The sequence below is a fragment of the Nansenia antarctica genome, assembly GCF_963989245.1.
Source record: "Nansenia antarctica genome assembly, chromosome: 1".
NCBI classification, from domain to species: Eukaryota; Metazoa; Chordata; class Actinopteri; order Argentiniformes; family Microstomatidae; genus Nansenia; species Nansenia antarctica.
Genome location: NC_137674.1, coordinates 22148206 through 22163637, shown reverse-complemented (window position 1 = coordinate 22163637; position 15432 = coordinate 22148206). Strand labels below are relative to the sequence as shown.

Here is a 15432-nt window from a genome sequence, read left to right as displayed (position 1 = left end):
GTCACCTGACTACTTTAGCTAGGTCACCTGACTACCTTAGCTAGGTCCAGTACAACATAGGTGAGTACCTTAGCTAGGTCACCTGACTACCTTACAGCCTGGTCACCTGACTACCTCACAGCCTGGTTCAGTACTGAGTACCTTACAGCCTGGTCCAGTACTGACTACCTTACAGCCTGGTCCAGGAGTACAACATTGGTCAGAGGGAGAGAATGTTCTGGTCTTTCTCTAGATGAACATGTCTCCTCCTCTCATCACTCATGGTTTGTCTTAAAGCTCCTTAAGGCCTTAAGCTCAGACCAGATCTGTGACCAGACGTTTTACAACGTCGCAGAGAAAGACTAGACAACCACTTAGAACAGACGCTGTAAAAGTGGGCAGTTCAGAGATTAAAGATTAAAGATCATTCAGACCGCTGCAACAGACCTGTGTCTGTACCTTACTGTGTCTGTACCTTACTGTGTCTACTCTGTACCTTACTGTGTCTGTACCTTACTGTGTCTGTACCTTACTGTGTCTGTACTGAGTGTCTGTTCTGTCTCTGTGCTGCAGGTAAGAACACGTGGGGGTCGGTGCGTACGTCGGGGGCCCTGGTGCAGGGGGGCTACGGCCACAGCAGCGTGCTGGACCCCCCCTCCCGCTCCGTCTACGTCCACGGCGGCTACAAGGCCTTCAGCGCCAACAAGTACGGCCTGGCAGGAGACCTGTACAAGTACCAGGTGGACCAGAGACGCTGGTGAGACCAACACACAATCAACACACACTCAACACACTGAACACACACTGAACACACTCAACACACTGAACACACACTCAACACACACTCAACACACTGAACACACACTGAACACACGTAACACACTGAACACACACTCAACACACTGAACACACACTCAACACACTGAACACACACTCAACACACACTCAACACACACTCAACACACTCAACACACACTGAACACACACTGGACACAACCTGAACACACACTCAACACACACTGAACACACACTGAACACACACTGGACACACACAGAACACACACTCAACACACACTCAACACACACTGAACACACTCAACACACACTGAACACACACTGAACACACACTGAACACACACTGGACACACACTGAACACACATTGGACACACACTGAACACACACTAAACACACACTGAACACACACTGAACACACTCAACACACACTGAACACACACTGGACACACACTGAACACACTCAACACACTGAACACACACTCAACACGCTGAACACACACTGAACACACACTGAACACACACTCAACACGCTGAACACACGCTGAACACACACTGGACACACACTGAACACACTCAACACACTCAACACACACTGAACACACTGAGCACACACTCAACACACTGAACACACACTCAACACACTCAACACACACTCAACACACTGAACACACACTGAACACACTAAACACACACTCAACACATACTGAACACACACTGAACACACACTGAACTAGGGCTGTTACGATTATTCGACGTCGTCGACGTCACCGACTACGTCAATACGTCGGTTAGCGTAATATGCGTCGGTTAGTCGTAAATAAACAAAATGGCGTTTTTTTTTTTTTTTTTTTACCTTTATTTTACCAGGCGAGACAATTAAGTGTATGAGTGAAAAATGGATAGCTACTAGCTAATGTTACACAAGCAATGTAGCTCACCACAGTTCGTATGTCTTGTCTTCTGGTGTTAGTAACGTTAGCTATGTAGCTGGCTAGCTACGGTAGCCTATTGTCATTGTGGTGCAAGCACCTACTGTACGTTATCTAGCTCGTAGCTCGCATGCTACGTTAGCATCAATTTAGCTAATCATAACATAGCAGCGAGAGTAACGTTAGCTAGCTATGTGTTGTGGTGATGGACAGACTTCTAAATGGCCATGTTGGCATTCAAGTTGGCTAAACATAGCAGTGAGGTGGAGACAAATACTTTTTTTTTTTTTTTACAGTACAAAAATTATCGTTAGACTTACCGATAAATTAGTCGTTAGACTAATCGAATAATCGATAAAATAATCGCTAGATTAATCGTTAGAAAAATAGTCGTTTGGGACAGCACTACACTGAACACACGCTGAACACACGCTGAACACACACTGAACACACACTGAACACACTGAGCACACACTCAACACACACTCAACACACTGAACACACACTCAACACACACTCAACACACACTCAACACACACTCAACACACTGAACACACACTGAACACACACTCAACACACACTGAACACACTGACCACACACTCAACACACACTGAACACACACTGAACACACGCTGAACACACACTGAACACACACTGAACACACACTGAACACACACTGATCACACACTGAACACACTGAACACACACTGAACACACACTGGACACACGCTGGACACACACTGGACACACACTGAACACACACTGGACACACGCTGAACACACACTGGACACACACTGAACACACACTCAACACACACTGAACACACACTCAACACACTGAACACACACTGAACACACATTGAACACACTGAACACACACTGAACACACATTGAACACACACTGAACACACGCTGAACACAGACAGACTGAACACACACTGGACACACACTGAACACACACTGGACACACACTAAACACACACTGAACACACACTGAACACACTGAACACACACTGAACACACACTGGACACACACTGAACACACACTGAACACACACTGAACACACACTCAACACACACTCAACACACACTGACTGAACACACACTGAACACAGCCTGAACACACGCTGAACACACACTGCCTGAACACACACTGAACACAGCCTGAACACACGCTGAACACAGCCTGAACACACACTGACTGAACACAGCCTGAACACACACTGACTGAACACACACTGAGGGAGTCTGGGACACATTTTTGAAAAAGATAAAACAAATCTTATAAAATAGTAATAATTATATATATGTATGTACATACAAGCAAATAACTCACCAGAGTTACTGTAACCAGGGAGTAGCTAAAGGACTGTAGAATTTAGGAAGGGCTGGTTATCTAACTAACTCGGAGCTAAATCGGCAGTGTAGGAGGATACAGGCAGGGGGCGCCAGCAACCCTTTAGACTAGCAGTACTAGCATTAGCATTAGCATTAGAATTAGCATTAGCATTAGCATTAGCTAACAGACAACTAAACACACAGTAATGTAGCAAAGATTAACAAACACATTTATTTAGACAAATGATATATACATCCCCGTATATACTCCCTCCCAGCCGGCCACACACACACTCAAATCACTCACTCACACGCAGGGCCTGGCCTGGAAAAGGCTTAGAGTCCCGGACTGAAAGGAGCGCGTTGAGGCCTGGTTGGAGCTCGCATGTGCTTCGAGGAAGGCAGCAGACAAAGGGGGGGGGTGACGTAGCAACTCGAAGGGAAAGGGGCTTCTTCGTAGTCCACGACGAGGTGTGAATGGCTCAGGTCCGGTGGTCCACGGTCGGTCGCAATCCACCTCGTGAAGGCGACGGCTCTGTCCAGCTTGGGTCTCGCTTGGTCCAACGTTAGCAGCCGGCGGCTGGCAAGGCTGGCTAACGGGGACACAGCTAAACTGGGCTAGCGCTGCCAACTCAACGAACTCCGAACTCCCGCGGTGCTGCGGGTAGCCCGTGATTCACTACTAACAGTCAATGCCAAAGGCAGGTCTCCTCCGACACTCAGAGTCTCCCGTTCTCCTTGTGGACTGTTGAGAGATGTTGAATTGCTGCTGTAAGGTTTGCCCTCTGTCACAGTGGTAAACTCAATAATCACTCTTCAGGTCTTCAGCTTCAGCACGGTGTGCGTTTTACTGACTCCGCCATCTTAGATCGACTTCTCGTTTCTCCTTCTCATGTCACTCTCGTTACTCTCATCACTCTGACGCACAGACCACTTCCGTCGCTATATATACACCAACCGAACATACATCCGGTCACGTACGCCAATCATACATCCGGTCACGTACGCCACTCAAAACCACGCCCACTAAACTGGCGCTTACACAATACTAAACAAATCTAAGACAGAACTTATACAATTACAATAACAATACATACACCTTCATGAAAACGTACATGAACAGTATGGAAAATAATAAAGGAAATAACAGGGGCAAAATAGGGCTGATTCGGGGAAACTAACTGGCTCTAAATTGTGGGCCTTCATAACAGCCGCCCCATGAAACCCTCGGTTTCAGTTAACTATGGAAGGCACACTGGCTAGGCTGCTCTAGCAGCGTGAGGTATGAGGTGATAGTGTCCAGGCTAGTGGAGGTCTGAGGGCCAGGGGGCATCCCATATCCCCACTCCCTTCGAGTGGGGGGTGTAGGTTGGTAAGGGTCATAAAACTCATCCACAGCAGGTGGATAGTCATCTGGGTACATGGACCCTTGGGACCTCTCCGGATACTTCAATGGCTCTTCCTGCCAGGCATGGGATGGTGGGTACCTGTCAACCTGTCCAAAGACCTCTTCATAATGGTTTCTCCTTGAACCTCTGGGTTCAGAACGACTTGCATGGCTGTGTTTCTCCAATGGCTCCTCTGCATCTCTGGGTCTCTCTCTGTAGAGACCCTGTGTAGTTTCTGGGGAGTAGAGTTTCGGTGATCGCCTGGGTTGGCTTCCATAATGTCTCTCCTCTTGTACTTGGCTGAAGTTTCTTTCGTATTGGTCTCTAGTAGATTCCAGGTGGCCCTTGCTCATGTGACTGTAGTCGTTGGAGACAACTGTTGGACCTTGGCTTTTGTGCTCAACCTTCTCTGATTTGTTGGCTTGGAACTTTTTCAGAAGATGACACAGCTTGTCCTTCAGGAAGTTGGCCTCTTCCACATTCTCAATTTGTATGTTGTTCAACACATCCAAAACATTGCCTGTGTCTGGAGTCTGTGTCCGGGTCATCTCAGCTCTGGAGCTTGTCCCCTGGTAGACACCCTGTGGCTTGGCAAAGGTTTCCTGCCGTGGTCTATTAGAGTCATCAACACGTATTATTTTAACCACATCCATCTCCTGGTCTGTGGCATCAGAGAACCGGCTCTTCTTCTTCCTCTTCTCAGGGTACTTGTTTATGTTTTCGCTAACATCGTCTCCGACGCCGTCTGGACTTGCCCCGCCTTCGGGCGATATAGCCTGACGTCTTAACCTTTTCTCTCCCGGTTTCTGCTTCTGTTTGCACCACTTTCCTTGTAAGTTCCTTCGCCTTTTCTTGCCGTGTTTGAACGGACTTTTACGGATGCGTGGTTTCGTGTCTTCGGCTACGGGGTCGTCCAACAACACCACAACTCCGCTGCTCTCCGTTGGCTCCGCCTCTAGCTCCGGCTCTGGCTCCTCCTCCTTCACCTTCAGTTGGGTGTAGGCCATGGCCACAGGTGCAGGCAGAGCTAGCTCCAACTCAGCGGTCAGCGGAGTATCGTCCGGCTCTGGCACCGCCGGCGTCTTCCTCCTTTGAGCTGACCTCTTCCTCACCGACAAGCTAGTAGATCTTTTCCTCCTCGGTTTAGACAAAGGGCTGGTAGATCTTCTCCTGCTGGGTTTCGAGACAGGGCTGGTAGATGTTCTCTTCACGCCCTGGACTTCGATACGCACTGTCTTTGCTTTAAGGAGGTCTATGGCGTAGACGTCCTCCTTTGACCGTACGTAGAGCTTCTCATTCTTGTAGGGCGCAACGTCTAGCGTCCACAGCTTCTGGACGTTGTCTGGTAGCGCCGAATTCATGGAGTCCACACTGGTGTGAAGGCAGTTGATGGTCTGCACTTCTTCGGTTCGGACATGGAGGGATGACGTAGCTCTCCCGTCTCTATCTCTCCACTCGGTAGCGCCTTGGAGGGCCCACCCAAGCGCAGTCTTAACAGCCATCGGGCAGCCTCGTGGTCCTCTCAGCGGAGGACGGAGCGACACGATCAGTGCAGCGTTGTCCGAGCCGATGAGAAGGGTTGGCTCCGCTCCTTCTATCGGATGTAGGTCTACTCGCCGTAGGTGGGAATATCTTGCGCGTAATCTCTCCAGGGGGTAGTCGTAGCGGGAGAGCGCTAGCTGGTCTGCGGTGAAGACATTCTTAAGCCGATATCTGTCCGACGGCCGCCCCGCCGGGGAGATAGAGAAGTTGATTCTCGCCCCGGTGACCTCTTTACGGTCGCGACGTATCGTGCGCAGAGTCAGCTTCTCCTCAGTCCCTTGGAGCCCCAACTGGCGCACTGCCTCCTGGAGAAGGATGGTCCGTTCCGACCCGTCGTCTAGAACGGCGTACGTGTCGTACACAGCGTTGTTGTGGTGAAGTCGGACCTTCACCACCTTCAGTAGGACCTTGGAGCCGCTGCTCTGGGTTGGGTCTAGGTAGTAGACAGGTGTTTCCTCTTCCGGTGCGCTACCGGACCTAGGGCTTCTGGTGCCCTCCGTGGACCTGGCGAGGGAGACCTCGTGTAGGATGTTGAGGTGGACCTCCTCACAGCGGTTGCACTTTCTCCTCAAGGTGCAGTTCTTAGCCAGATGGTCGCGCCCACAGTTCCAGCACCTCTTGTTCTCCTCGAGCCACCTCTGCTTGGCCTCGGTACTCAGGTTGTTGAAGTCACTGCACTCATTGAACCAGTGCTCGCTGGTGCAGTACGGGCATGGCGGTGGACCTCTCCGTCCCTTTTGAGGGGGTTGAGAGGAATCCTTTCCCTCAGGTCGGGCTTTCCTCTCTCTCCGAGGCTCCTCCTCCGTGTGCAGCACTCCTACTGGGCGTCCTCTGTTCGAGCTCGGCCTGTCCCAGCGGTCTCCCTTCTCCCTCTCCTTCTTCGGCTCAGCGTAACCCATGGCGTCTACGTTGGTGTCATGCACTTCCTCCAGTAGGAACTCCGCGAAGGCAGCCATGCTCAGACCCAACTTCCCGGGGTTACGAACGCGCTGCTGTCGCCGGAACCTCTCCTGCCGGAAGCGTGGGATCTTGCGGAGCAGCCGCTCTACGTTGGAGGTGCTGTTGATCTCGCTGGCGCCAGCTGGGCCCTGCGTCTTCAGCATTCCAACCAAGGTGTGCACGCGGAGCGCGAAGTCATCTAGCGCCCGTTCATCCTTGATGGGGGCCTGCTGTTCGAGGGCTTGCAGTTCAGCAAGGGCGTGGTTCCAGGGACGACCGTAGCGGGCATCCAAGTCGGCGAGCGCTCTGGTGTAAGGTGTCGATGCGGAGGCATGGGCCAGAACCATGTTGTGGGCTCTGGGGTTCCTCACATGCTGAAGGAGAATCGCATATTTGTAGGACTCTGAGCAGGAGTCGTCCAAGAGCGTGTCTAGGCAGATGCGTAGTTCCACATACTGGCTCCTGTCCTCGTCCTTGAAGAAGGGGAACTTGGGTCCCTCCACCTGGGGAAACATCCTGTAGTGGATGATCGGGGCTGGAGTGACGGTCTGGGTGTCCGGCCTGCATGCATTTTGGTTCCCTGGAGGACCTAGGGGTGTGCTACGCTCTTGGTGAATGGCTCCCCTCCCGGGCAGCGACGCTGGCTCCCTCTGGGCCGCGTAGCGGTCGGGTCCCTGGTCCTCTTCCTTCCAGGTGGTCAGCTGGGCCTGTAGTTGGACAGTCATGGCGGGGGTCATGGAGCCATCGGCGGGGGGTTCAGGAGATGGCACTCGAGAGGGCCGTGCGGATGATGCTCTGGAGCTACGGGCCGACGGAGCTCTGCTGATGCACACGTCGCGCATGGTCTGCATCATTTCCTCCATCTTCTCCGCGTGCAGTTGCTCTCTCGCCATCTGCCTCTCCGCCGCGCGTTCCGCCCCCTCCATCTGGAGGCGCTCGCGCTCGAACTGGATGCGTTCCCTCTCTAACGCCTCCTGGCGCTGTCTCTCCGCCGCACGTTCCCTCTCTAACGCCTCCTGGCGCTGTCTCTCCGCCGCACGTTCCGCTCCGTCCATCTGGAGGCGTTCACGTTCTAGCGCCTCCTGGCGCTGCCTCTCCGCCGCGCGTTCCGCCCCCTCCATCTGGAGGCGTTCACGCTCGAACTGGAGGCGTTCCCGCTCTAACGCCATCTCGGCCTGTTGGCGCATACATTCTGACAGCGCGGCACTACTCCCTCTGGAGTGCATGCTATCCGCCCCAGAGGCAGAACTGCCCACGGAAACCCTGGACCGGGAGGAAGCCACTGAACGGCAGGAGCTAGGTCTCGAGCGCGCCGTACTGGGAGGCAGATCGTTAAGGCTGAGGCCCTCCCTCTTCCGCCCGCAGGCGCTGTCGGACCGGGCCTCTCCTTCCTGCTCTTCCGTTTCTACGGCAAAACCCTGCTGTTCTGCCATCTCATCCTCAGGCTGGTGCTCTTTGATGGCTGTCTCGGTGCTATCCACCCGCGGCGCCGGCGGACACCTCGGCCTCTCCGACCACTGTATCCCGTGGAGTGCGCTCCTCACTACCACTCAGTGAGCTTTCGAGCTCAAGCTCATACTCCTGTAACCTCGGAGGCAACCGCGGGACTCTCTGTGGTCGTGGCTCTGGCTCAGGGGGCGGAGAAGGGGGGGTAACTGTCTTGTCTGGTTGGCTGCGCTCAGCCATGCTATCACTACACAACCTATCCGGCTCGAAGGACCAATTGTAACCAGGGAGTAGCTAAAGGACTGTAGAATTTAGGAAGGGCTGGTTATCTAACTAACTCGGAGCTAAATCGGCAGTGTAGGAGGATACAGGCAGGGGGCGCCAGCAACCCTTTAGACTAGCAGTACTAGCATTAGCATTAGCATTAGAATTAGCATTAGCATTAGCATTAGCTAACAGACAACTAAACACACTGTAATGTAGCAAAGATTAACAAACACATTTATTTAGACAAATGATATATACATCCCCGTATATACTCCCTCCCAGCCGGCCACACACACACTCAAATCACTCACTCACACGCAGGGCCTGGCCTGGAAAAGGCTTAGAGTCCCGGACTGAAAGGAGCGCGTTGAGGCCTGGTTGGAGCTCGCATGTGCTTCGAGGAAGGCAGCAGACAAAGGGGGGGGGTGACGTAGCAACTCGAAGGGAAAGGGGCTTCTTCGTAGTCCACGACGAGGTGTGAATGGCTCAGGTCCGGTGGTCCACGGTCGGTCGCAATCCACCTCGTGAAGGCGACGGCTCTGTCCAGCTTGGGTCTCGCTTGGTCCAACGTTAGCAGCCGGCGGCTGGCAAGGCTGGCTAACGGGGACACAGCTAAACTGGGCTAGCGCTGCCAACTCAACGAACTCCGAACTCCCGCGGTGCTGCGGGTAGCCCGTGATTCACTACTAACAGTCAATGCCAAAGGCAGGTCTCCTCCGACACTCAGAGTCTCCCGTTCTCCTTGTGGACTGTTGAGAGATGTTGAATTGCTGCTGTAAGGTTTGCCCTCTGTCACAGTGGTAAACTCAATAATCACTCTTCAGGTCTTCAGCTTCAGCACGGTGTGCGTTTTACTGACTCCGCCATCTTAGATCGACTTCTCGTTTCTCCTTCTCATGTCACTCTCGTTACTCTCATCACTCTGACGCACAGACCACTTCCGTCGCTATATATACACCAACCGAACATACATCCGGTCACGTACGCCAATCATACATCCGGTCACGTACGCCACTCAAAACCACGCCCACTAAACTGGCGCTTACACAATACTAAACAAATCTAAGACAGAACTTATACAATTACAATAACAATACATACACCTTCATGAAAACGTACATGAACAGTATGGAAAATAATAAAGGAAATAACAGGGGCAAAATAGGGCTGATTCGGGGAAACTAACTGGCTCTAAATTGTGGGCCTTCATAACAGTTACCATAGAAAAGAAGAAGAGAATACTAAAGAGAAGGGTACATTGCAACAGATACGTTAGTTAGTCCAACTCCTCCTCCAAGTGCAAGTCTCTTTGGATAAAGGTTAAAGGTCGTCTGCTAAATGCCAAACATGTAAATGTAAAGGTGTTAATAGTAATATCCTTAATAGTGTGTAACACTATAGGGCCTGAATACGTGGTGTTGTTGTGACCTTTGACCCTGCTGACACTTGACCCTGCTGACCTTTGACCCTGCTGATCTTTGACCCTGCTGACCTTTGACCCTTCTGTCCAGGACGGTGCTGAAGGACAGCGGGTTCTTCCGGTACCTGCACACGGCGGTCCTGGTGGGCGGCACCATGCTGGTGTTCGGGGGGAACACACACAACGACACGTCCATGAGCCACGGGGCCAAGTGCTTCTCCTCTGACTTCATGACCTACGACCTCGGTCAGTCTAACCCTAACCCACCTCAGAACATCTAGATATTATATATATATATATTAATAATACTTCATGACCTACGACCTCGGTCAGTCACCTCAGAACATCTAGATATTATATATATATTAATAATACTTCATGACCTACGACCTCGGTCAGTCCTAACCCTAACCCACCTCAGAAACATCGACATATTATATATATATTAATAATACTTCATATCTAGATATTATATATATATATTAATAATACTTCATATCTAGATATTATATATTAATAATACTTCATATCTAGATATTATATATAAATTAATAATACTTCATATCTAGATATTATATATATATATATATATATTAATAATACTTCATATCTAGTTATTATATATATATATATATATATATATATATATTAATAATACTTCATGACCTACGACCTCGTTCAGTCTCCTCAGGAACAGCTACATCTAATTTAGATTCATTATATTTAATATGAGCAAACAACTGTAGACAGACACATGCTTCACTTTTGCAGATTCCCACTTTAATTCAGCTTAAATGTCAGTTGATTGATTGATTGATTGATTTATTTATTTGGGTATAAAGTCCAGACAGTCCATCCCAGAGGATAGCAGGTAAAAGCGTAACTGAAACACTTGTTTCCGACGTGGTCCTCGCTGGTAGACAAAACAACCAAGACAAGAACATACAAAAACAACACACCAAGAAACATAAAGAGCATACAATACACCAGAACATACAAGACACAATCAGAATACAGTTACCTCAGCTCACCTCAGGAACATCTACATCTCATTTATATTAATTATATTGTATATGTTAACAGCCTATTAGACTGAGATAACCACTATAACAACCATAGACACACACATCCTTCACTTCTGCTGATTCCCACTTTAATCCATCTTTAATGTGTTCTAAACCGGATTAATCCGGTTTGAGTACTTGTCATCAAAGTCGTCTGATGTCATGAAACAGCGAACAGCGTCTCCTCAGAAGTTCGGCAGCCTCCAGTCAGTCTCAAGTTATGTTTTTAGTTCATCAAATGAGGAGTGGAGTTTCTGTTCCTGATCTGAACTGGTGTCTCAATTAGCGAGCGACTGTAAACACTGTCTGTTCTCTCCTCCTCCTCATAAGCTCCGTAAGTCTGAGCTGAGCTGGTCTTTGTCTCTGAGCTGCAGTGACAGTCCCCCCCCCCCCCCCCCCCGGGGACAGACAGGATGGCTCGGGGACGTTCAGTCTCACTATCCTTATGAGATGATTGACACTCAGGAAAATTAAAATCTCCAGGGGACGGGAAAAAAAAAAAACTCAGAGACTTCAGACTCCCTTTGTTCAGCTCAGAGACTCAGAGATGTGATGGAAACATCATCCAGCATCTGAGACGCATCTCCTGTCTGCGTACTGTTAGCATCTAACGCTGTTAGCATCTAACGCTATTAGCATCTAAAGCTATTAGCCTGGGATTGACAGGACCAGAGAGAGACAAAACATCCCATTTAAATACTACCACAATTCCCCCGTGGTTTAATTACCCGACGGTTCCTCACACCTGAGACAGCCTTCCCTGAGTGATCCATGTGGTCTACTTTACTACCGCAACACAATGTTACGATTCTCAATTCATTTAATGTACGATTTTCCTTTTAAACGGAGAGTGATTTGGCTCATTGTTGCCCTCAGCTATAAACGGGCGCTTTGTGTTGGGAGACTGGCTCTGTAATTGGCCAGAGAAGCCTTGGCAGGGCGCCCCCCCTCCTCTGATAAACAGCTGCAGGGAGGAGGGTAGTAGTAGTAGTGGTGGTGGTAGCAGCTCTGTTATTGTGTACTAATTACAGTGGAAATGGTCTGAGCTCTGAGGACTAATTACCCCTCCTTAACACGCTGAACTCAATTAAAATGGAGGATTTAAGGCCTGTTGATGTCTCTTGACATTGGGTCCACGTGGTTGTAAATCCACCCCAATCTGGCCTGCTGTTACCAGACATGGCCAGCAGAGGGCGCTGTCTACCCACACAGTGTTTTGCTCTGTCTGCCGGTTTCATCTTAACCTGCAACAACGGCAGCATGACGAGAACAGTGGCAGAGCAGGAAGCACCTGTCTCCTTCAGCTAAGAGACGCTAGTAGCCTCTGTATCTCTCTCTGTATCTCTCTGCTTCCATCTCTCTATGTATCTCTCTCTGTATCTCTCTCTGTATCTCTCTGCTTCCATCTCTCTCTGTATCTCTCTCTGCTTCCATCTCTCTGTCTCTCTGTATCTCTCTCTGCATGTCTCTCTGTATCTCTCTCTGTATCTCTCTGCTTCCATCTCTCTCTGTATCTCTCTCTGTATCTCTCTATGTATCTCTCTCTGTATCTCTCTCTGTATCTCTCTATGTATCTCTCTCTGTATCTCTCTCTGTATCTCTCTGCTTCCATCTCTCTCTGTATCTCTCTCTGTATCTCTCTGCTTCCATCTCTCTCTGTATCTCTCTCTGTATCTCTCTATGTATCTCTCTCTGTATCTCTCTGCATGTCTCTCTGTATCTCTCTGTATCTCTCTTTGTATCTCTCTGCTTCCATCTCTCTCTGTATCTCTCTCTGCTTCCATCTCTCTATGTATCTCTCTCTGCTTCCATCTCTCTCTGTATCTCTCTATGTATCTCTCTCTGTATCTCTCTATGTATCTCTCTCTGCTTCCATCTCTCTATGTATCTCTCTCTGTATCTCTCTATGTATCTCTCTCTGCTTCCATCTCTCTATGTATCTCTCTATGTATCTTTCTCTGCTTCCATCTCTCTCTGTATCTCTCTGTATCTCTCTCTGTATCTCTCTCTGCTTCCATCTCTCTATGTATCTCTCTCTGTATCTCTCTATGTATCTCTCTCTGCTTCCATCTCTCTATGTATCTCTCTCTGTATCTCTCTATGTATCTCTCTCTGCTTCCATCTCTCTATGTATCTCTCTCTGTATCTCTCTATGTATCTCTCTCTGCTTCCATCTCTCTATGTATCTCTCTATGTATCTTTCTCTGCTTCCATCTCTCTCTGTATCTCTCTGTATCTCTCTCTGTATCTCTCTCTGTATCTCTCTGCTTCCATCTCTCTCTGTATCTCTCTCTGTATCTCTCTATGTATCTCTCTCTGCTTCCATCTCTCTATGTATCTCTCTCTGCTTCCATCTCTCTCTGTATCTCTCTCTGCTTCCATCTCTCTATGTATCTCTCTCTGTATCTCTCTATGTATCTCTCTCTGCTTCCATCTCTCTATGTATCTCTCTATGTATCTTTCTCTGCTTCCATCTCTCTATGTATCTCTCTATGTATCTCTCTCTCTATCTCTTGCTTCCATCTCTCTTTGTACCTCTCTCTCTATCTCTCTGCTTCCATCTCTCTATGTAGAAACATCTTCTTCTCTCCATGTATGCTCTCATCGTCCATGTCTGACCCTAACCCCCCCAAAGCCAGTAACAATTCAACAAGTCTCTGGGCCGCTTTCACAGACGAGGCTTACGCCCAATCCCAGACTAAAGACCGTCTTTAAAGGAGATTTTACATTGAAGATGTGATTTAGTCCAGGACTAGACTCAAGTCTGGTCTGTGAAACCGTCCCCTAAACCTGAATGTGGCAGTTTGACCTGTGTAGAGTTTGACCTGTGTAGAGTTTGACCTGTGTTTGACCTATGACCTGTGTCTCTCCTCCTGCAGCCTGTGATGAGTGGTCTGTGCTGCCCAGACCAGACCTCCACCACGATGTCAACCGCTTCGGCCACACAGCCGTCTACAGCAACAGGTACATAACCCTAACTAACCCTAACTAACCCTAATCCTAACTAACCCTAACATAACCCTAACTAACCTGTCTACAGAAACAGGTACATAACCCTAACTAACCCTAACCCTAACATAACCCTAACTAACCTGTCTACAGCAACAGGTACATAACCCTAACTAACTAACCCTAACATAACCCTAACTAACCTGTCTACAGCAACAGGTACATAACCCTAACTAACTAACCCTAACTAACCCTAACTAACCCTACAACCACCTCATAGGACAGTTAACAGTTTACAACCACCTCTCATACAACCACCTCTCATACAACCACCTCTCATAGGACAGCAGCTACAGTCTCATAGGACAGGGACATCTTTGTGACCATGCATACTCATTTTATTACAGAGATGTCTATTTTATTATTACAGTGATGTCTATTTTATTCTATTGTCACTTTATTTTGTTGTGTTTGTGATGTGAGCTGCTGTAACTAGAGTTGGGCGGTTTCCAATTTTAGAAACTGTTAAACCGTTAAACCGTCAGATTTCACGGTTTCCAGTGTAACCGCGGGATTAGAAGCTGAGTTTTTGATTGACAGGTGTTTCGTTGACGGGATTTGTACAGTCCCGTCCAAATGAATTAAATTAGAAGCGCAGCCTATAGCAGGAGGAGGCTTATCACATAACAGAAACCACAGTAACAGAAATGGCCATGAAGCCGTCTCCTCCAGACCGCAGTGTCGGACTGTTCTACAGGCCTGTTCTAGGTGTTTGACTGTCTGTTCTACAGGCCTGTTCTAGGTGTTTGACTGTCTGTTCTACAGGCCTGTTCTAGGTGTTTGACTGTCTGTTCTACAGGCCTGTTCTCTGTCTTTGACTGTCTGTTCTACAGGCCTGTTCTAGGTGTTTGACTGGCTGTTCTACAGGCCTGTTCTCTGTGTTTGACTGTCTGTTCTACAGGCCTGTTCTAGGTGTTTGACTGGCTGTTCTACAGGCCTGTTCTTGGTGTTTGACTGTCTGTTCTACAGGCCTGTTCTTGGTGTTTGACTGTCTGTTCTACAGGCCTGTTCTCTGTGTTTGACTGTCTGTTCTACAGGCCTGTTCTAGGTGTTTGACTGTCTGTTCTACAGGCCTGTTCTCTGTGTTTGACTGTCTGTTCTACAGGCCTGTTCTAGGTGTTTGACTGTCTGTTCTACAGGCCTGTTCTCTGTGTTTGACTGTCTGTTCTACAGGCCTGTTCTAGGTGTTTGACTGTCTGTTCTACAGGCCTGTTCTCTGTGTTTGACTGTCTGTTCTACAGGCCTGTTCTTGGTGTTTGACTATCTGTTCTACAGGCCTGTTCTAGGTGTTTGACTGTCTGTTCTACAGGCCTG

At 48.9% G+C, this 15432-nt stretch overlaps 1 protein-coding gene across 1 annotated transcript in view; it reads left to right on the top strand.

The window, feature by feature from the left end:
* Positions 1-15432, top strand: part of atrn (attractin) — a gene marked incomplete at both ends in the record, with an annotated part of 85765 nt that overhangs the window by 23834 nt on the left and 46499 nt on the right. Inside the window, 3 exon segments of the mRNA XM_080538806.1 lie at positions 553-736; positions 10137-10291; positions 13989-14073. Coding sequence (XP_080394932.1) covers positions 553-736; positions 10137-10291; positions 13989-14073 — 424 coding nt within the window.